Raw genomic sequence first — 23,895 nt, 5'->3', positions numbered from 1 at the left:
TTAATATATTATGTGTTTGTCTTTTTAATAATGTGTTGTTGTATGTAAAATACTACTTGTTAGTGATGAAGTGAGTTTCTGATGTAAAACATATTGAATTTCAATAATTTTGCGTTTAGGCATTTGTTGATTTTAAGATTAAAGACGCCAAAATTATATTTTAATATTTCACATTTTTTGAACATTACTCTTTTTAGGTGTTTTTTGCACTCTCCCCCATCTTTTGATATTGAGTCATCACCATCTATGTATTTTGTTTACTTCTCCGGTGTGCAGTGCTTCTCACAATCACTGGGAAAAGACTCACCTCCGTGCTCTTGTTTTTCCTCACCTTATTTTTTCTGTGAAATTATCTGATATTTGTTATAGATCAGTCATATTAGTTCAATATTAGTCATCTTTTTCCTTAGGTTTTGGCTAAGGTTAGAAACTACATCTCGTTGGATTGGGTCAGAGTTTAGTTGTCATTGATGTTGTTTTCCTCGTTGCTGGTTTGCTGTCAATGGTCTCTGCTCGTCTTGGATTTCAAGCTCGGGTTTTTGGTGATCTGACTTCTATGCTCTTTTTCATAGTTCGAAGATGGCTCTACGGTTTGTTGATTTCATTTTGTCTCTTTTTGTCTCTTTGTTCTCTCATCTCGTTGCACCTTTCATCGTTGATCACGTCTCTTGTGGCTCTTTGTTTCGCCATATTTGCTACTCCAGGTTTGGATAGTGTTTTTCTCTGTGTATGTTTTGTACGCTTGGAAAGTTGTTTATGGTCTCAAGATTAAGCTTTGGTTTCTCGGTGGTTGGCTTCCATTCTCCCCCACTCAGGTTGTTTACCTTCTTCTCATGCATCCTTTGGTGTAGGTGTGCGGAGTTAGTCTTTTGGAGCTTTGGTTTCTTCTATTCAGAGTTTTGTGGTTCTTCGCTGGCATGAGCGCCTTGTATGTGCCTGTTTAGTTTGTGAGGTGCTTCTTATTTCTTAGCTGGTGGTTGTGTTTCCGGTGCTTTAGACATGCGTCTTTTTTTTTTTGTGGTGACTTTTTTCTTCCGATGATTATTCTTTCTCTGGCCCGCTTTTTTGGTTTTTTTGCACTGGTGCTTGATCTCGATTCTTTGTGTTTCGACGATTGCTTTATCTCATATTTTATCTTTTTACATTTTTCTGAAATCTGCTTGTTCTAATGAAGACATCCTATGGTAAGATGAGATGGGTTAGTCTTCTTGATCTTTTTGCAGCTCCAAATCTTTATTAAGTTAGTGTTACTATAGTATTTTATTTTTTCTCTCTGACTCTGGAAGTTTTATGTTTAGATTATGTATTGCAATCTAATTTCTTCTTATTAGTTTGGTCATTTTATATTTTTAATAGTTAAATAAATATATAATTTGTAAATTAAATAATAAAAAATGGTAAAAAATTAAAAATTAAAAAAATTATGTTATGTTTAGTTGTGAATAAATTAAATATGTAAAATATATTTATGTTATTTTATTTATTTCTTTATTCATCTTTAATTTTAATGAACAATAAAATAGATTATCAAACTTCATGCGATAATAGTTAGTGCGAAAAGGATTATGTAGTTCACGATTAGAAAGTACTTGGCCAAATTGAAATAATCTAAAACAAGAAGGACCTAAAATGTAAAAAATACATGGATGACACATGTCGCAAAATCCTCCTGCCACTTGTCTTTCTTTTTTTTTGACGTCGAAAGGCATTATATTACTCAAACTTGAGGTGATCTGGGTAACCAAACCGGAATAGAACAACCAATAAAATGTAACTTCCTATGGAAGGATCTAGCAGTTTTAGCTAAAAAGTCTGAAATCTGATTGCGCGATCGTGGAACATGAATGATGTTGAAATCTGGGAAGCATATCTGTAGCGTCTCTATCCTCTCTAATTCCATCGCAAAGCTTGGCCAAGCCTGAGGCTCCTTTATCATCGCAATTTGCTCCTTACAGTCTCTCCAGAAGCTCTGGCATGTTGTAAAAACTAACTTTATATATTTATAGATTTCAAATACAATAATTTATAGTTTACATGTTGTAATAACCAATTGGTTAAAACCATCACATGTATTTTTTGTTTCTTAATATATTTATTTTATTGTACTTGAATTTAGTTATGAAATAAAACATATGTGCATGAAAAACCATATTTGAACATTATTTTGTATATAATTTATGTTAAATTTTTACCTGTCCTTCAAAACTGGATTTCCTTTTAGCAATATTTTTTTTACGTCTATTCATTTTACATAATATATTATTGTATATACAAAAATCTAAGATATGTTAAATTTTATACATGTATTATATATTCTGCTAAAATTAAACCGTTCTATCTTCGTATTTGATTTTTTAACATAATTATTTTATATTTATGAAAATAAAATTAATCAATTTATCAATTAATATAATTTTATTATATTTAGTTCAATATAATAAATTCATAATTTTAACATGATTGATTATGATTCTAAAATAAATAAAGGTAATATAGAATTTTTATTTTTAATTTTATAAAAAATAACTGAATATATATTAATGTATAATAATAGTTAATTGCTAATTACGAAATTAGTAAAAATAATTGCATAAATCTTTTGAAACAAATAAGATATTGTTAACATATTTAGATCAACATAATAATTTTATTTTAGTATGATTGATTGTGATTATATAATAGATAAAAAGAGGATAGAATATTTATTTTTCATTTTATAAACGATAACTGAATATATTATTGTGTAATAATATTTCAAAACTAATTACAAAACTAGTGAAAATATTTACATATAATTTTTTTAATTAAGATCTTATTAAAATCTTTATAAAGAGATTTTCAAAATTTTCAATATATATTTATATTTTATATGAAAAAATATCAAAATATATTATGATTAAAGTAATTCAAAGATTCTATATATTATTAATCTTATTGAAATATATTTAATAAAAAAAATTTTAAGGGTGGTCCAACTTAAAAATTGCACGTAAAATAAATCGTCACTTTTATTTTGATGGAATATTAGAGCTTGACACGTACGTCCCTGCGGGTTTTATTTTTATTTTATAAATTTATTATTAATGTATAATTTTAATATAACCGTATATATTTAAAATATATTATTTTATATCATGTAATTCAATAATTTTATTGCTTATGTTTTTATTATGTAAAGATTTGTTATATACATTTTACTTTGTTATTACGTAAAAATATAACATCTGGTTCCATACAAAATATTTTTAGTTATACTATAGAACAAATATTTATTTAGGATCATTTTTTTTTGTTTCAACAAATATACTTTAGCATCTACAGTTTTAGTATATAGCAGAATTTTATAAGTAAATTTGATACATGCTTTACAAATTTTAAAATGTTTTAACGGTCAGTGATATTTAATTTAATATAATTGTACATTTAATTTATTTATTACTTATATTTTAATATAATATAGGCTATAATTAAAATAATTTATAAAATTATCATACAATTTATTTATAGTAAAATCTTAATTAACATTGATTTGAATAATATTATACTTTTAATTAAATGTTAATTAATTCATTATTATATAAAAATATTTAATTTTTAGTAAGATTTTGTTAGAATTTTTGTCAACATATTTTTTATAATTAAAAATGATATTAAAACAGTTTAATAGGTGAAATTTTTATATGTGTTGATTATATACAATCTGATATCTTAATGATACGAAAATGTTAATTAGAAATAAATGAAATGTGTTTTTCTAGGGAAAATCCATTAAAAAAAAAAATCACACATGAATCGACGTTGTGACTTCTATTTAAATAGAATAGTACTTTAGCATTTATAGTTTTAGTATAGCAGAATTTTATAAGTAAATTTTATACATGCTTTACAAATTTTAACATGTTTTAACGGTCAATAATATTTTAAATATATTTTTAAAAAGTAAATAAGTTAATTTATTAATTTAATATAATTTAATATTTAATTCATACAGTACTTCTATTTTAATATAATATGGGCTATAATTAAAATAATTTATGAAAATATCATACAATTTTTTATAATAAAATTTTAATTAACATTAATTTGAATAATATTATACTTCTAATTACAATGTCATATCCGAAAATAAATGAAATTGAAAACCATAATTTACATGCGTACAAGATGTCTAAATGGTAGTTGAGCATTCAGTAATACATATTTTATTTAGGATGCACGCGAGTTTGTAATTTATTATTATAAATGGAAAATAAGCCTCGCGACCATGCAAGTCCAATTAACTTTAGATTCTAAATATATACTCCATCCGTTTCAATATAGATGATGTTTTAGAACGACTATTTTGTTTGAATTTACATGAAGTTTTGAGATTTAAAGGTTAACTTTAACTTTGTTGGAACTGTTCAACCAATTAGATTTTACAGTCTTTTTTATAATTGGTTAACAGATTTAAAAATTATATCTTTAAAATAATATTTTTAGAAAAATATAATTTTCTTAATCTTTATGCACTAAGGCAAAACATCAAGTATTATGAAACAGAGGGATTATTATATTTGATTTTTCAAATAATTAAATTATTTTAATACAAATATAAAATATTTAAAATAATTTTCTGAAACAAAACATATATAGTTTGATGATCTCTTTTTCATCTTTACTTTAGATTTTATTTTTTCTGCTAAACTTTTCATTATATAGAATCTTCTTTGCTCTTCAAGTAAAATGTTGTCCAAACAAAAAGTTCTTTCGATAAAGATGTATCTACATCAGTAAAGATTAAAGATGTATGTACATCCAACATTAGTAAAAGATATCTCGAAAGAGCTGTTATAACCCTTTTTGTTTCAAAGACAAATACCGCTAGGTCTTAAAATTGGTTAGCTCTGTTCGGTTTCGGTGGCTTTCTCAGCACTTGAACCGAATATCCTTAGTAGCTTACCTTCCTATGCTTTTCTAGCATGTTTTGGTCTAGATGAAGAAATGAAGTCATCTAAGGGGAGGCGCATGTTAGCGCGTGAAGATATTTTGCTTAGAGCTTTTGGCGATGGAGACCTCGGATGTAGGTGGTGGTGGCTTGTCGCTGATTTCTTCTGGCAGCCGTATGTGGTCGTATTTTAAATTTCCTATATCTGCATCTCTTTGCTAGGGTGTCTTCAGGCTAGGGTGTCTCCATGTTGCTCTTGTCTCTCCTCTGGTAGTTTATGTTGTTAAGATTTGTGCTTTTGTTCGTTTCGGTTTTATCACTGGCTTGTGTGGATGAGCAACACTTTGACCAGCCGGCCGGAGGAGGGGGTTTGATGGGCATTTGGATTTTCATTTTGTGGTTTGTCTACGTCGGTTGTAGTCTGTTGAGAGTGAAGTTTTGGCGGTGCTCAGAGAGCTTCTCCGAGGTTTGTTGATTGGGCTTTGCTTAGTCGTGTGCTGCTTTGGAGTAAATCATTGCATCTTCTTCACAACTCAACCAGTCAAATAGTCTGAGTTTCTGTATTTGCGGTGAGTTTCCTTTTCCTTTGGTTTGTTCAACGATCAGTCTTGGTTCATAGAGTTGGGATCTGTGGCGTGTCTGGCTCTAGATGTATATATCGAGGATTCGTTTGACGGAGCGGTGCAGTTGCTTGGTTTGATGCAGTGTAGGTGTGACGTCTCCTCATGTCTTAACTCTCTTGTTGTTCAACTGTTCTCCTTTTGGTGTTTGGTTCGGTAGTGTCGTCGTTGCTACTTGTTCCCTTTTTAGACTAATGTATTTAGAGATATTTTCATTTTTGCTATTTTAATTTTGTTCATTATTCTTGAATCCAGGGGTGAATATAGAGAAAAATTATAATTGATGCATGATATATATAAAACCATATATTATACATACACATATATTCGTCCCTTCGCTCATCTCTCTCTCTTCTCTCTTCCACAGGAACCAAACCCTAATTTCATTGTTCTCTCCGGCGGCTGCCGCCTACTTCGCGGCCGCCGGACCTCCGTCTGCATTTCTTCTCCTCGTTGTATTCCCTTGTGACCTCTGTCTTCTGCGGTTGAAAGAGTGCTGACTAACGCAGCCGCCGAACCTCCGTCTACATTTCCTCTCCTCGTTGTTTTCCCTTGTGACCTCTGTCTTCTGCGGTTGAGGGAGTGCTGACTAACGCTTCAGATCTGGTCGCCCTACTTTCAGATCTCGGGGTCTTGACGGCTTGAGGACGGCTTTCTCTAGCGTCGTGGTCACCTGGTCTCTAGCAAAGCTGAGGCGTTCCTGCAGTTTCCACTTACGTCTGGTCAGTTGCTTCAAGTGTGGAGGCGCGTGCTGTGACAGCAAGCTCTTCGTCGGCCTCGTCCTTTCTCCGGTGTGGCGCCTAGAGGTGAGCGTGTATGCGTGTCGAGCTGGAGCTCTGGGTTCGCCATCGTTTGGTATTTCTCAGTTTTCTCTTTGCTCTGTTTGTTGTGTCCCGTGTGTTCTCCTTTGTGACAGCGCGTGAAGTCTCCGGTGGTAGTGATGTCTATCCGTTCCGCCGGGTCCTTGTGGCAACATGTTGGTGAGTGTTACCTCTGGTCCGCTTAAGCTTCGCTTTTAGCTCCGGGTTCTCGTCACCCGTCAAATCAGAATGGTGTCTGCGGTTGTGGCCTGCTCCGCCTCCTCCTCTAGTCAAATAAATTCATCAGCTCTGTGTTCGTGACTAAAGGGTGGTTACGGCTTGGGTCGGGTTCGTGGTGTATTTGTTAGGCTCTGTTTCCCGAGTGTGGTTTCGGATTTGTTTCTTCCGGAGGATTGTCCGTCTTTCGATCTGTCATCTCTATACGAGAATGCAATTAGATGGGTGTATACGGTTCTAATGGATTGCAAAGGAGGTGGTAATCTTCGGCGCAAAATATTGAACGACGGCATCGTCGGTTTACGGCTTCTCTTTGTACCGCCGGTGGTCTCTATTTTCTGGTTTATTTTGGGTTCAGGTTTGGATTCTTCGCTCGGATATGATCTGTGTTCTTGTTGGAAGCTGTAGGAACCGTTACAATCAGAGTTTGAGGTGCTCTTTTCTCGGTAGCTCACGGAAACCATCGGGTTACTCATCTAGTATTTGCGGTTGGTAGGTCCAGCATCGTTTCGCTAATTTGTTGCTTACTAGCTTGAGTTTCTGTTGCCTTTGGTCTGTCTTGTCTTTTTGTTGTTGTGTAGTTGTTTCGGTGTTGTTTTTTTTTCTGCTACTTGCTTTCTCTGTATCGTCTGTCAAAAATTCGAAAATTGGTAAAAATATTTTAACATTTTACCTAAAAAAAATGTGAAAGCGGGTGTATGGAACTCCTAACGAAAAAAATTACTGGGTGCACTCATTCTCATCCGATCTAATTTGGTCATATAAAAAAAGAATTATTAAAAAAATGATGGGTCATCAATGTAGATTCGCTCAATATTCAAATTAAAAAAGTTGTAGATATTATTTTAAGACTAAAAATATGTATCGAAATATACAAAAGCAGTGATTCAAAATAAAAATATATAAAAGATACCTTCCATCAGTGGGTTCTAGATAAGCATCTTGTTTATTTTTATTTTTTGGTCAACAAGCATCATATATTTATTAAAAATAAAATAATGAAAAACGAGATAGGCAAGAATCGTATTCCCTTTTTTTGTCGTTATGTGTTTGTGTCTTTAAACCACGATTAACCCAGGTTTTTAGGATGAGGTTCTTAGCTTCGGTTAAAAACCGTTTCTTAGCTTTTAACTAAGAAAAGTTAGGAATCGGCTCTTAAATAAAAGATATAAGAGCCGGTTCTTAGCTGAAAAGTATAAAAAAAAAACAAAAAAATAAAAAAAAATTAAATCATAAGTTAAGAATTCCAAATTAAGAGCTCTGGTTAATCATGCTCTTAGATCATGGCCATTTTGGTTAATACATAATTAAAATTAAAATTGAATAAAGAAGTTAATATCTATCATTAGAAAATTCAAATGGGTATCTTAACCGATGAGCATGCTCTGAAGACACAAACACAAAACGAAATAAAAAAAAGACAAACGCCAAAAAAAAAAACAAGTATATAAAGACACAAACATAACTTCAGTGACATAACTTAAGAAAAGCATCTCATAGTTTCTACATTTTCAGGATTGATCTATACTCTTGAGTCTTGACAATGACATCATCATATGTTCCTATTTACTTGGGAGATGAAGATCTGACACAAGAAACAAGAGATCTACTTTCTTCTCTTCCAAGCGAGAAAGGTTGGTTGGTCAGTCAAATCTATCAATTCGAAGGAAGTTGGCACACACAAGGTCTGGTACAAGGAATCTTGAACTGCCAGAAAAACTTTAAAGCCAACGATTCAGACATAATCCTCGCCACCACTCCTAAATCAGGTACGACTTGGTTAAAAGCTCTTCTCTGTGCTCTCATTCACCGAGACAAGTTTCCTGTTTCTAGTAAGCATCCTCTTCTAGCTACCAATCCGCACCCCCTTGTACCCTACTTGGAAGCAGATTACCGCGTATCTCCAGACGTCGATTTCTCCGAGTTGCCTTCTCCAAGACTCATGCAAACGCACTTACAGCATCATTCTCTGCCGGTATCCATTAAGAACTCGTCTTGTAAGATTGTGTATTGTTGCAGGAACCCTAAGGACATGTTTGTGTCCTTATGGCATTTTGGGAAGAAACTTGCTCCTCAAGAAATCGCTGATTATCCTATTGAAAAATCAGTTGAAGCGTTTTGTCAAGGGAAGTTTATTGGTGGACCCTTTTGGGATCATGTGTTGGAGTACTGGTACGAAAGCCGCAAGAATCCGAACAAGGTCTTGTTTGTTACATACGAGGAGCTCAAGAAGCAGACCGAAGTTGAGGTTAAGCGAATCGCTGACTTCATTGGATGTGGTTTTACTGCTGAGAAAGAAGCGAGTGAGATTGTGAAGTTGTGTAGTTTTGAGAGTTTGAGTAAACTGGAAGTTAATAGACAAGGGAAATTGCCAAATGGAATAGAGTCTAACTCTTACTTTAGAAAGGGAGAGATTGGAGGTTGGAGAGATACTTTGAGTGAGTCCTTGGCAGAGGTAATAGATAGAACCACTGAAGAGAAGTTTAGAGGTTCTGGTCTGAAATTTTCTTGTTGAATCAAATCTTTAAAACTTGTTGTTATGTTTCTGTTTTGCTTTAATGGCGTTTCTGTAACCTTGTCAACTTGTTGTTGTTGTTGTTGTTTTCTTGTATTTTCTTGTGAATTGTTGTTGTTGTTTTCGTTTTTTACGAGAGCTGGAGTTGATTTTTTTTTTTGCCAGCAAACGTCTATTCTATTACTCAAACTTGAGGTGGTTTAGAAAGTCAGATCAGAATAGAACAACCAATAAAACATAGATATCTATGAAAAGAGCCGGGGTTGACTTGTTATTGTTCTTCTTGTATGAGTAAAATGGAGTATGTTTGTGTTTTCTTATTTTCACCACGTCGTTGTTTGAGTAAAAGAATGATGTCACGAGACTGTAATTTTCGGGTGAAATCAAGGGTACTTTAATATTGATGATTAGTTGATTACTATTTGGATAAAAACATGAAGAAATTTTATGTTTACCAATTTTCATATTTATCACTACTAAAGGGACATTTTCAAAAATACATTCTTCATTAAGTGGCAACAAACCCTTATACCCTTGTTATTTATATATATAATAAATCATTATTTAAATAAAAAAAAATTAAAAAAAATAAAAAAATAAAAAAAAATATTTTTTTATGTTTTCGAATTATACTTTTTTCAAATTCAAACTTTTTTATAATTTTTGTTTTCTGAATTTTTGTTTCAAAATTATTTTTTTATTATTTTTTTCAAAATTCTTTTTGAAAATCGAAAATTATATTTGAAACTATTTTTTAAAAATTTTTTAAGTATTTATTTATATATTTATTAGAATCCTAAATTTTATATACCAAAAACCCTAGCCTATACCCCTCGACTCTAAACCTTAAGTCTAGTTTAATTAATCCTAGGGTATAAATGTCTTTTACTTTTCATTTAAAAGTGAGGGTAAAAGTGATTAGTGTAAATATGAAAAGTGGTAATATGAATGTGGTATTTGTAGCAATTTTCCATGATTATATTTGAAAACCAAATAGTTAATTATATTTTAATAAAATTGGGATCGATAACCCCTATTAAAGATAAACATCTTTTTTTTTTTGATCAAACATCATTTTATTTTATTTTTTCAATTTTTTTCTTAAATATTGCAGAGGTCTTTACGGCATGTGCAATGTGAATTGTTTAAGGGAAGTATCTCACAATTTATATCATAACTAATTAGAGAATCTTTTAATAAAGTTGAAAAATAAGAGACTCGCATGGATTTTCAACGTTATGCATGTTGTAAAACAAACGGTTTTGAGACTGAATGTTTCTATGTTTCATTAATGAATAAGTGTTCCCTTTATATAGGGGATTACAAGATAAATCAAAAGGAAATTATCCAAAACCTAAACCAACTAAGATTAGGAAAAACTACTAATACATAATATGGAAAGATTACAAAAAAAAAAAAATCCTAATCATACAAGGAAAAAGAAACACATGTATGTGGCCGTCTCTCTCTCTCTCCTCAATGTGGCTGACTCTCTCTCCTGCGGATGGGCCGGTTTATGGACCGGGCAGGTTATAGACATCCATCAATTGATTTATAGCACTCCCCCTTGGATGCCATAACCATTCAGGGATTGTAATAGCTTAATGTTGCCTCATTAAAACCTTATCATGAAAAACCCAGTGGGACAAAAACATGATGAAGGAAAAAGAGTACAACACGTACTACTCCCCCTGATGAGAACCTCAGTGGAGGTCTTTCAGCCTACGCATCCCAATCTGATGGGTGAGCTTTCTGAATGTACAGGTCGGAAGTGCCTTAGTGAATAAATCGGCCGAGTTATCACTAGACCGTACTTGGATCACTTTGACCTCTCCGGTCTTTTGCAAATCATGGGTAAAGAAGATCTTAGGCAAAATATGTTTTGTCCTATCCCCTTTGATATAACCATCTTTGAGCTGAGCAATGCAAGCCGCATTGTCCTCGAAGATAATGGTCGGCTCTTTGCATTCGACCATCCCACAATCTGATCAGATATGTTGGGTCATCGACCTCAACCAAACGACCTCGTGGCTGGCCTCATGAATGGCTAGTATTTCCGAATGATTGGATGATGTGGCCGCGATGGTCTGTTTCATGGAACGCCATGATATGTCCGTACCTCCATGTGTAAAGACATATCCTATATGTGATCGAGCTTGATGTGGATTTGATAAATATCCAGCATCAGCAAAACCAACTAAACCATCTTTGTTATGGTTAGTATAATATAGACCCAAGTCTTTCGTTCCTTGCAGGTAACGAAGAACATGTTTGATCCCATTCCAGTGCCTTAGGGTCGGACAGGAGCTGAACCTGGACAGGAGATTCACGGCAAAAGCTATATCAGGCCGTGTATGAGTTGCCAAATACATCAAGGCTCCAATGGCACTGAGATAAGGCATTTCGGGACCAAGGACATCGTCATCGTCCATTTTGGGACGGAATGGGTCAGTGTCCAGGCCGAGTGATCTCACGACCATGGGACTGGTCAGAGGATGGCAATCGGCCATATTAAACCTCTTGAGTACTTTCTCTGTGTATTCCTTTTGATGCACAAACCATTACTTATGTACTCAAGCTGTAATCCCAAACATAATTTTGTTTTCCCGAGATCTTTCAGCTCAAATTCTTTCTTAAGGTATTCAACCGTTTGGGAAATCTCACCAGAGGTTCCAAGGATGTTCAGATCATCAACATACACAACTATGATCACGAACCCTTGATTTTCGAATTTCTTTATGAAAATACATGGACTGATAGGGTCATTTCTATATCCCTCTTTTACTAGGTACTCACTGAGTCTATTGTACCACATCCGTCCGGATTGTTTCAGTCCATAAAGAGATTTTTCCAACTTAATACAATGTTGGTCTCGAGAACTCTCTTTGTTTTTCAATTCTATACCCTCTGGGAATTTCATATAAATGTCATTATCCAGTGGACCATAAAGGTATGCGGTTGCAACATCCATTAACCGCAAATTCAGACCCTCTCTCACGGCCAGACTTATCAAAAATCTGAAGGTCGTAGCATCCACCACAGGGGAGTATGTCTCCTCGTAATCTATTCCAGGTCTCTGTGAGAATCCTTGTGCAACAAGCCGGACTTTATACCTCACGACTTCACCATTCTCATTTATCTTTCTCACAAAAACCCATTTGTATCCCACTGGTTTAATATCATGAGGTGTTCGGATTATTGGACCAAACACACCTCTCTTTCTCAGTGATTCTAACTCCACGTTTATGGCTTCTTTCCACTTAAGCCAATATGATCTTTGCATGCATGCATATATAGACGTCGGTTCTTGATCCTCATTATCCATAAGTTCAAGTGCTACCTCATAAGCAAATAAATCATCCATGTCGACATGTTTTCTGTTCCATTGTTTCCCAGACAAGACATAATTCATTGAGATCTTATTATTATCTGCACCATCAGTACCATGAATCTTGGCATCCCAAAAATCATTGTTTGGCACATCAGGGCCGGCCACTTTAGTGGCATCAGGTCCGGCCATGTCTAAAGCCGGGTTGGTCGTGGCCACATCACGGGCTTGATCGGCCGCGGCCGTGTCTGGTGTCTTATGAACCTCGGTTGCACCTTTCTTTATTTTCCGAGGGTTCTTATCTTTGGAACCTATTGGTCTACCACGTTTAACACGCTGGCTAGACTCTGTAGCAACTTGATTGTGTCCCTCTTGAACATCAATTCTTATTGGTGCATTAACAGCAGGTATGTATGACTTGGTCACACTTTTCGGGTCAGCAAAGGAATCTGGAAATTGATTAGCTAGCTTTTGTAAATGTATAATTTTTTGAACTTCAAGATCACACACTTGATGGATGTTTGATTCCATGAAATTTCTTTTATCATTTTGCTGCTATCTCCCCTAAGGCCGGATGTTCGGATTCATTAAAATGACAATCCGCATATCTGGCCTTAAACAAATCACCCGTAGTTGGCTCAAGATATTTTAAAATCGTGGGGAAATCAAATCCGACATATATCCCCATCCTCCTTTGATTTCCCATCTTTGTTCTCTGTGGTGGAGCTACATGAACGTAAACGGCACAGTCGAATGTATTAAGATGGGATACGTCTGGCTCATGACCCGTAAGTAATTGTAATGGGGAATACTTATGTTCACTTGATGGCCTGATGCGTATGAGCTCGGCCGCATGCAGGACGGCGTGTCCCCATGCTGAGACCGGAAGCCTCGACCTCATGAGTAATGGTCGGGCTATGAGCTGTATGCGTTTAATAAATAACTCGGCCAAGCCGTTCTGTGTATGTACATGTGCCACGGAGTGTTCCACACTTACCCCCATGGACATACAGTAGTCATTAAATGCTTGGGAAGTGAACTCACCAGTATTATCAAGACGTATAGTCTTTAATGGAAAATCTGGAAAGTGTGCTCGTAATCGAATTATCTGAGCAAGCAACCTAGCAAAGGCCAAGTTACTGGTCGACAGGAGACAGACATGCGACCATCTAGTGGACGCATCTATGAGGACCATGAAATATCGAAATGTCCCACAATGTGGGTGAATTGGTCCACAGATGTCTCCTTGAATTCTTTCTAGAAAGTTTATAGTCTCTTTAGTGACTTTAACTGGTGATGGCCTAGAAATGAGTTTCCCTTGGGAACAAGCAACACAAGATAGGTGCTTAGGGATGACTCGTTTCTCTTTAAGGGAATGGCCGTTCGAGTTCATAATCAGTTTATGCATCATGGACGACCCGAGATGACCCAGCCAGTCGTGCCACAAAGTGAAGTTATCGATTGCATCTTTATTAAAAATGGCATTAGCTTCGATCATACTGACTTTAGTGTGATAAAGACCAGTAGATAGTGCGGGGATGCATTCTAAGACTTTCTTATTGCCATGGACGAATTCAAAGATTTGAAGAGATTCTTTGTTTCCCTCGCCCTTGGTTTCAATATGAAATCCATTCATTCGAATGTCTTTAAAGCTTAATAGACTTCTCATAGAGTTGGGTGAATACAAGGCATCTGATATCTCAAGATGTGTACCCATAGGCAACATGATACTAGCCTGGCCGAGCCCCTCTATGAGGCTGGCAATACCCGCAATGGTTGAGATGTTTGCATTTTGAAGAGTTAGATTTATGAAGTATCTCTTATCTTTAAGAATCGTGTGGCTTGAGCCACTGTCCACAACGAGTACATCCTTGTTCTCGTTCATTTCTTTAACAAGATTCAAAAGGATGCAACTTAGAGACTTCATATATATAAGGAAAGTTTTATTTTATTATATAGGTCTTTAAAACAAGTTTAAAATAAAAGACAACATAGAATTTAAAACACCAAAACATAGAAATCAGATTATAATGTCGAAATCACTTCAGTCTTTAAGACAATCCGAATTTTCATAATCCATAAGATCGTCCTTGTCATGATCGAAGTCTTTTTCATTGTCTTGACAAACCATATGGGCTTCGGGATTCTTCCGTTTCAAACTCTCTTGATAAAGCTCAACAAGATGCTTTGGAGTTCTACAAGTCTTAGCCCAATGATTGTCCATTCCACATCTATGGCACACTGATTTACTTGATTTGGTCGAGTGTTGAGGTTTAAACGAAGATCCACGTCCACGACCATGGCCTCGTCCAAATGAGCCACGATCATGTCCATGCTCTCGTCCATTCTGATTACCTCGTCCGCGGCCAGAGAAACCTCAGCCACGGCCACTGCCACGTCCGTATCTACTTCCTCGACCACGGCCATAATAGCCGTTTCCTTGGACATAGTGGGACTCTTTATCGTCCTCAGTGTTGTGTGCTTCAGGTGGTGCTGCTGAGCCAACATGTCTCATCTCACTGTTTCTCATTAATAACTCATTATTCTGCTCAGCAAGCAAGAGACAAGAAATAAGATCAGCATAGGTCTTAAAACCTTTCTCTCTGTACTGTTGTTGTAAAAGCACATTGCTTGTGTGGAAAGTGGAAAAGGTATTCTCAAGCATATCCTGATCCGTAATACTTTTACCACACAGTTTCAACTTTGAAACGATCTTAAATACGACCAAGTTGTACTCGTCCACGAACTTCTAGTCTTGGATTCTTAGATCCCTCCAATCAGACCGAGCCTTAGGCAAGATCACCGTTCTCTGGTGATCGTATCTTGATTTCAATTCGTTCCAAAGCTCTAGTGGATTCTCAATGGTTAGGTATTGATCCTTGAGACTCTCAGCTAGATGGTGACGAATGATCAAGATGGCTCTGTAACGATCTTTCTCATTTGAGTTGTTTTCCTCGGTGATACATTCACCGAGACCTTTGGATTTCAATATGATATTGGTATCAAGCGCCCACTGAAGGTAATTGTCTCCAGAGACATTTAGGACAACCAAATCCAAGTTATTGATTTTCGACATCTGAAATCATAGATTATAATATAGGTCTTTAGAAATAGGGTTTTCGGTTTAAAACAAACAAGCAAGCCTAATGGCCAAGACATATGCCTCACGGCCAAGACAGAAGCCACACGTATGTATTCAGTTCAATCTCATGCATTTAGTTTGACATGTAACTACAATCCTAACAATCATAGTTTCTATATGATGCAATCAGACAAATGTCCAATCAAAGAAACAAGCCACACGACTACTTGATCAATTACCATTCCTAAGATGAAGATCTAAGTGTAATTTGCAATCAATCAGGAGTGGTCAAATTCAGGTATGAAAGCAATAAGGCCATACGGCCACGAGGTGATATAATCAAGAACTTATCAAGTCTATTTAGGGTTTCAGTTTAAACAAGTCAAGCAATTTAGGTTCGAGTTTAAACAATCCTAGCAATATTTCTAGGTGATCAAAACAAACAATTAAGTTTCAAATCAAATTTAAAACCGATTTCCAATATAGGGTTTTAGAGATTTCGTAACTTTGATCTTTGATCAAAGGGATTTCATTTGAGATTCAAAACCTTTTAGGTTATGATTTTAATTGATCAATGGATCAATCTCAATTTAGAGTTTAAGGGATCGGACTTATTCGAGCTCCGATTTACTCTTTTAGGGTTTGATCTATTATCCTAGGGTTTTATCTTAGAGATTAGTTTTAGGGTTTCAATCTTTACAAACAATCCAAATTCAATTCTCATGTTCTTAGAATTAGGGTTACCTTTTGTTTGCAGATTGTAGAACCCGGACCACCAAGAGAACCTCGAGCTGGATGATCGGACACGAGCTGGAACGAGCTGGAACGGTCGCGTGCTGAGGCGTGAGCGAGATGAGACGCGTCTGATCGGGAAATGCGAGCAGGCTGCTTCCTATCGGGTCGCGAGCTGGATGATCGGGGAACGCGAGCTGGATGATCGGGGAACACGAGCTGTAGCTGTCCGGGATGCAAGCTGAGAACGGATGGAGTCGTCTGAGCTGAGGTCAGATGAGGCTGATACAGTAATGCTTGATGGAACGGACAGGATGCGATCGGGTTATGGTTTAGATGGGTCGCCGGCTAGTTTAGGGTTTTAGAGTTTTTCGATTAGGTTTTTAGGCTCAGGGTGTTTAGGGACTATCGTGCTGATAACGTGTTGTAAAACAAACGGTTTTGAGACTGAATGTTTCTATGTTTCATTAATGTTCCCTTTATATAGGCGATTACAAGATAAGTAAAAAGGAAAGTATCCAAAACCTAAACCAACTAGGATTAGGAAAAACTACTAATACATAATATGGAAAGATTACAAAGAAATGAAATCCTAATCATACAAGGAAAAGAAAAACATGTATGTGGCCGCCTCTCTCTCTCCTCAATGTGGCCGACTCTCTCTCCTTTCTCTCTCTCCTGTGGATGGGCCGATTTATGGACCGGGCCGGTTATGGACATCCATCAATTGATTTATAACAATGCAGAGACATATTTATTTATTGATATAAATGGTGAGATACTACTCTTGAAAAATTCCCATTGTTGATGGTCTTAGTCGACCTAAAATTCTATAAAGGGACCATTAAAGTTTTAGTTTAAGTGGTGGGTTTATTAACATATCTTATCCGATACCCAAAATGATTACTTTTTTGGAGAAGTCATTTACGTCTTCTATCTGTTTTTTGTGTGGCATTAGGGTTTCTAAACCTTTTTAAATAATGTAACTACATTTGAAATGAAGTAAATGTATTTAATGAATGGTTAATGAATTGCAAAACCTTAAAATATTGGTCTCATGGCCAAAAATACATGGATGGAAGCAAGTAACAAAAAGAGTAATTCCTGACAGTCAAATCCGTGAGAAATCGGTCGGAAATGGCAATTTCCAACCGGTTTTCGACGGAATTGATGGTCAGTTCTATATAGTCGGAAATCTTTCTCTCAAAAGATATAAGTATGTCCAATATTAGTGAAATATTTCGAAATTGCTGTCAGAAAAGAAAATAGGAGAAGGTTGATCGGAAACTGCCCTCAATGCCTAAACCATGACTCTCAACCCACAACACTAAAAACAAGAGCTAACGCCAAGACAACGCTATAATCTGCAAAAAAAATTACATTCTATGAAAATCAAATCCCGTACCTTATGTAGAAGTCTTTAAAATATGCATATAAATATAAATTGAATTTTAGTTGGTTCTTATTTTCTTTATAAATTTTGATGATAAGAAGTTTGTCTTGTTTTCACCCCCTCTATAATAAGAGAAATAATGAACAATCATTTTTCTTCTTCTTGTTTTTACCGAATTATATTTTTATTGCACATAAACATTTAAAGATTACAAAATGATACACCGAAGCGACACAACAGATTTTTTTTGGAGTGAAAGCCCTAACTAACAACAAGAGAAAAAACTAGAGGTTGATTGTTTGTAGTTTTTAGACTAGTTTTTGGTTTTTGATCCTCCAATCAAGTTTTAATTTTTAGTTGTTGTTTTTGTAAAAACTATTTCATTTGGCAATCAAGCTTTCGCCAAAACGATTTTTTTTTTTTTTGAAGAAACTACTACATTTTAATTAATTAATAATTAATAAATAAAATTTTCATGAAGATAAAATTATCATACATTTTTTGTAATTTAGATATCATTTAAAGAATAATGTGAAATAATTTATCTGTGTTTCATATCTCTAAAATAAATTTATATATTTTATAAATAATATTAATTAATTTTAAAATTGGTTATTAATTTCTATAAATAAAATAATTGAATCTTTTTGATAATTATTAGTCACATTAAAAAAACCAAAAATTAGAAAACATAATATGTTGTATTCATACAATATATTGTATTAATCTCGAAATATTTTCTATAATATAATTTTTAATATAATAATTAAAATATGTTATTGTATTTTATTTTGAATAATTATCACAATATTTTGATAAATTTTAATTGTAAATCTAAATATTTATTGATATTTTGTTGTATTATTTTAAAGTAATGTATTAATTAAGTTTTAAAAAATAAAAAATACAGCAAAACTAAAAACCAAAATCAAAATCTAGAAACCAAAAAAAAAAACCACAATCTAAAAACTAAAACTTAAAATCTAAAAATCAAAAACTAAAACTAGAAACTATCGAAACAATCATCACCTAACTAACTTTGGTTGGTACTCGGCAGCAAACGGACCAAAGTTATATCATCCAAACGACAACTACCAAGCTTAAAACCTCCAACAAGTAAAAAAAAACCCAAAAATCCTAAACCTAGAGTCAGAGCTTATGTCATAATATATATATACTAAAATATAATACCTAAATACATATACATATATTATAATATACAAATAATACGAATTTCTTCTTATATATTTTATAGCACTATTTAAATTGTTAAGACTTTTCGACATTAAAGACGTGTCTCATTCTCTCATGTTTTTTTTTTAATTATCTATCTATTATTATAAAACACAGTTTACTCTTTTCTGGTGCCTCCACGCCGTCTGCCATGTCACTAAGTCGAGCTCCTACAGTCTTCCACGGGTCCAGCTTTACTAGACGCTGCTTTTCATTAAAGGGAATCAACGATTCTTTTGGGTTACCGTTAATTTTGTGGGCTTTTGGCATAGCTGAATAAACCCAGCCCTAATTATCTTCTAACATGTCCAATGGAAAACTAGGGTTCATCTCCGCCATTGGAGAGATCAAGTTGCTGAGTTCGAGTTGATGAATCTGTTCGTAGGTTTCGATCACGTCGTCTGATCTTATTTCTCATCAACCGAAACGCTCTCAGTTGCAGATTCGTCGCCTTAAACCTCTTCTTAACTCCATTAACCATATCTAGCCTTGAATGCGAATTTCCCTTCTGTAAGGCGGTGTCACTGAGCGTATAAAAAGGTAAGCCTTACCCCTCTCAAAACCATATTCTCGATCTGTTGATTCGTGGGGAAATGGCTAACTCGAAAGTTCTTCTTTCTGATTTGAAATCCGGTAGTTGCTGCGGTTATGGGAGGCGAGAGACGTCAGGCGCAGTGGGGATTTCTTCTCGCTGACAAAGGGAAACCGGAACTGTTACGGGCTACCTTCAACCGATTCTTCTGGATTTCTTCTTAGATCGTTATGGGCGTCGATATGCTTCTCCTTGATGCCAAGGTAACTCCGGGGATTTAAAAAAACAAGCCCAGGTTTTTTCCTTTAAGGTTTATAAATCTTATACCATTTGAGTCAAATCTCATAAGTAAGATTTTTGCTTGAGTAGATTTTAGTTTTCAACAATGTTTTTGTTTTAAAAAGTAGATTATTGTATGATAGTTTTAAACAATCTGCAGGATATTACTGAAGAAAACAAATCTTATCCATGCCCAACGGAGTGGTTATTCGGTGTTGATATTGTAAAGAAATAGGAAGAGTCTTCACGGTTTCACAGCAAGCCCAATATACTTTGTTTTTGGATCATCTGGAGATTCCTTTGAGAAGAAAAGGAATAGAGTTCTTTTGGTTCGATGGGAAATTGGATCAGAAGTCTGAAGAGAAGGTGCTGAAGGATTCAATGAAACCATCACAAAACAGTAAGTAAATGGATAAGTTTCTGATAAAAACTTTGTTTGAATCGAGCAAAAAGCTAAATATATTTATGATTATATGATGTATCAGGTTCTGCTTCTGTCTCTGAAACCTGGAGTCGAACTAAATCTAACCGCATCTTCACACGTCTTCTTAACGTTACCATTTCTCTTCAACCTTACGTTAAAATTCTTCTTGATTATGGAGAGATGATGGCTGCTCTGTTTTTTGAAATGCTTATGATCCATCAGCGGAAGAGCAATCGATCATATGAGAATTAATCGCGTAGACATAGCAGCAACACTGTTTAGAGTTCCGTGAGTGAGAAAACGATCAAAAAAAAAAAATAGTTAATCACAACTAACTAAATATTAATATCACAACATCAAACATTTTAAATCAGAAGAAGTGATAAAAATGAATAATTTCGAAAATAATATTTCATACCAAATATATGACAAAATACTTTTAAAATATTTAACAAATTATACAAATATCCCGCGCGAAGCACGGACTGACCCTAGTAAATAATAATTCTACGTGCTCTTCAAATAAAGGACACTTTGACCAACCTAGGCCTGGGTAAAATAACCGGAACCGAAGAACCGAACCAGAACCAAACAGAAATACCTGAAACCGGAACCAGAACAATACCCGAAGGGTTCTTATTTTTTTATATCCGAAATAACCGAACCGAACCGGACCGAACCGAGAACCAGACGGGTACTCGAATATATAAAAATATTAATTATATATACACATAACATAACTAAATATATATTTTAATTTAAAATTCTATTAAAATTATCTGAAAATAGTTGAGGATAAATAAATTATTTTAAAGTATCCGAACTACCTAAAAATATCTGAAATTATCTGGATAGTTTTTTCCGAAATATCCAAAAAAACAATCTAAATCATCCTAATTATTTGATATTTTACCCTAAATAACTGATATTTTATCCAAATTATCCGAACTATCCGAACCCGAACCGGATCCAAATGAGAACCGATTTTTTCTGGGTATTTTTTGGTTCCTACATTTACTATCCGAACCGAACCCGAAACTATCAAAACCGAACCCGAAACTATCAAAACCGAACCGAACCAAAATATGTCAAGTAGTAAATGGATCCTCTAGCCCCATATCCAAAATACTCGAAATCCGAAATTCTCAAACCGAACCGATACCCGAAATGCCCAGACCTGTTCCACCGAAAGATAGATCAAGTTTCGTTTCCCCCTATTTACTTTTTTTTTTTGTCAACTTCCCCCTATTTACTTTCAGAGCAAACTTCTCATTCAACATCTATACTATTAAAGCAGGATCCTATTGTCATAATTACCTTAGGGGCATGTTTCCTTCACTAACATTGCATGTTTCATTAAGGGCAATTAAGTAATATTAATAACAAATCTATATTGGGTCATTATTTATGGATCCAGCCCAAATCAAATCTCTCTGGGGCCATTTGGGCCTATTAAAAAATCAGATTCAATTCTCACCTTTTTTTTTCCTTTGGACCATTGAGTCCAAGTTCAAATAATTTTTTTTCAACTATTCTTAATTATTATTTTTTCTTTTCTTAATATAATTTAAGCATTCATAAAAATAATTGAATTTTTTTATTGAAAAGTATAAATCTTTATTAAAAGTATATAATTTTTTAATTAAAATATTAACCCCATAATAAAATTAATTTATCAGAGTTATACCAACTTAATTCATTAAAAAAATAAAGTTTAATTTTTTTAACATAAATAGTCATTTAAAATGAAATACGATAAATAAAGATAAAATTTTTAAGTCTTTTATAAAATAAAACACAAATATATGAAAATGTGACATTTACTAAATATTTGTCAATTGAAAAAAAAACAAAAATAAACCCGCGCTTTGAAAGCGCGGGTCAAAATCTAGTAACAATATTATTATAAAATCACACAACCATTACCCTTACAGATGCAAACATAGCTTAAGACAAACATCTAATAGTTTCTTACACTTTTTTAAAGATTGCTCTTTACTCTTAGCAATGTCATAATGCTACCAGGAGTGAACCCTATCGCACTTTTGATATCTTAGAACACAAGTAAGCTTCGATGTCAATAAAGGCCCCTTCTCAAAGATAAAAGAGTTTGTGAAGAACAAACTAATAAAACACATGACACAAGTTTCTTTTGACAAATTCAATCTGCCTTTTTATTTCTTTTTGGCTTTTCTTATAAAGAAACAAACGGAACTTACGTTCCCAACAAAACATGAAGCATAAAGATAATGGAAGAGAATCTGGGATCTTATTACCTAGGAGCAGAGGGACTAGTTAATTAAATAATTGAAATAAGAAAAGGAAGTAAAGATATGATATGTCGGTAAACTTGAGGTTTAGTTTCTTTCTTGTTGACTTCCAGTTCATCACCACTTTATCACGTATCAATACTTCCATTCCCAAATAGAACCTTGTCCTAGAACCTTGTCCTCAAGGTTCGTGTTGTGATTCTTCCTCTCGTCTTACTTCTTTTGGTGGAAGCGTTTGTTATATGTTTCGGAGGTGATGTATAACAAAATCCAGACCCAAACTTGGACGAGTTAAATAGTTTATGCTCTACTGGTTGCTTGAATCGAAAAGTGCAATGCTTGTGTCTCATTGGAGAAGATCGTGCTCGTACACGTTTTCGTGGTGCAGTCTTGTGAGCCAAGTTTTCTTGTACACATCGTGGTGCATTACCACCATCAGATCTTCTTCCGCTAAGTTTGATCTTCTTCACTATCTCCATCATATGATTCATGGTTGCCTTGAGACTCCTAAAATCTTCAGTTATACTAACATTCATCCTTTGGAACTCGGCATGAACTTTATGGTGCAACTCAGCTTTCACTTCATGGAAGCCCACCACCCCATCTGTTGGAACTATTTTTTACGAGTCAATTGGAATGAGTAAAAATTGAGTATATGTGAATAGAATTTTCCAAGCCTATTGAGTTGAGTAAATATATAATCTAATGTGAAGTAAATGTTGTACTTTATATAGAGAAAATCCACCACATTTGTAAGCCCATAGGATGAGTAAAATGATAGAATTTTTTTTACTAAGTTGATGACTAATCTAAGTATATTTGGTGACAAATCTAACTTAGTGACCAAGTTATGAAACTTAGTGACAAATGGCTAATACTAAAGTTCACTTGGTGTCTAACCATGGTAACTGATATCACTCAAATTACGCTAATGAATGATTTGTACTCTCTCAAATTAGACACTATAAGAAAACAGCGACATACTGAGGGAAAAAATCGTCGGTATGTCGTCGGAATAACATTATTCCGACGACATACCGACGAAACAAGTCCTCGGAAATAATTCCTCGGAAATTCATTTTTCCTCGGAAATCCCTCGGAAATTTCCGACGGAATTCCGAGGAAAAACATTTCCGAGGAAACTCCGAGGACCACCAGTTCGTCGGAAAGCTCCTCGGAATATACCGAGGGAGAACTTCCTCGGGATATTTCGATGGACTTTCCGATGGTCCAATCCTCGGAAGTTCCGACGAAATGTTCCTCGGAATTTTCATCGGGAATTTCCGAGGAACGGAGCCCTCGGAAAATTCCGAGGAACGAGTCCCTCGGTATATTTCGAGGAATGAGTCCCTCGGTATATTCCGAGGAACATGTCCCTCGGTATATTCCGAGGGTTCATTTCCTCGGAATTTTAAAAAAAATTAATTTTTTTTAAAAAAATAAAATTTTTGAAATTTAAATTCGAAAATATAAAATTAAAATTAAAATTGAAAACATATTAGATAATATTCAAAGTTGTACAA

At 34.5% G+C, this 23,895-nt stretch overlaps 1 protein-coding gene and 1 long non-coding RNA gene across 3 annotated transcripts; both read left to right on the top strand.

The window, feature by feature from the left end:
- Positions 1-7,790: 7,790 nt before the first annotated feature.
- On the top strand, positions 7,791-9,232 carry LOC106418593 (cytosolic sulfotransferase 12-like). 2 transcript variants are annotated; one of them, XM_013859326.3, is made up of 2 exons: positions 7,791-8,353; positions 8,474-9,232. In XM_013859326.3, the coding sequence occupies exons 1-2, from the start codon at positions 8,128-8,130 to the stop codon at positions 9,097-9,099; spliced, it is 852 nt and encodes a 283-aa protein (XP_013714780.1). In that variant the 5' UTR covers positions 7,791-8,127; the 3' UTR covers positions 9,100-9,232. The 2 variants fall into 2 exon arrangements, with proteins under 2 accessions (XP_013714780.1, XP_013714779.1); XM_013859325.3 differs by having other exon boundaries at positions 7,796-9,232.
- Positions 9,233-19,021: 9,789 nt separating this feature from the next.
- LOC106418596 lies at positions 19,022-20,524 on the top strand. The gene is made up of 4 exons (XR_001283704.3): positions 19,022-19,407; positions 19,505-19,662; positions 19,839-20,078; positions 20,164-20,524. It is a non-coding gene; the product is annotated as an uncharacterized LOC106418596 (long non-coding RNA).
- Positions 20,525-23,895: the final 3,371 nt, after the last annotated feature.

Source organism: Brassica napus, chromosome C9 (genome assembly GCF_020379485.1).
Source record: "Brassica napus cultivar Da-Ae chromosome C9, Da-Ae, whole genome shotgun sequence".
Taxonomy (NCBI): Eukaryota; Viridiplantae; Streptophyta; class Magnoliopsida; order Brassicales; family Brassicaceae; genus Brassica; species Brassica napus.
The sequence above is the reverse complement of the archived record's forward strand: the minus strand, read 5'-3'. Positions and strand labels throughout refer to the sequence as shown.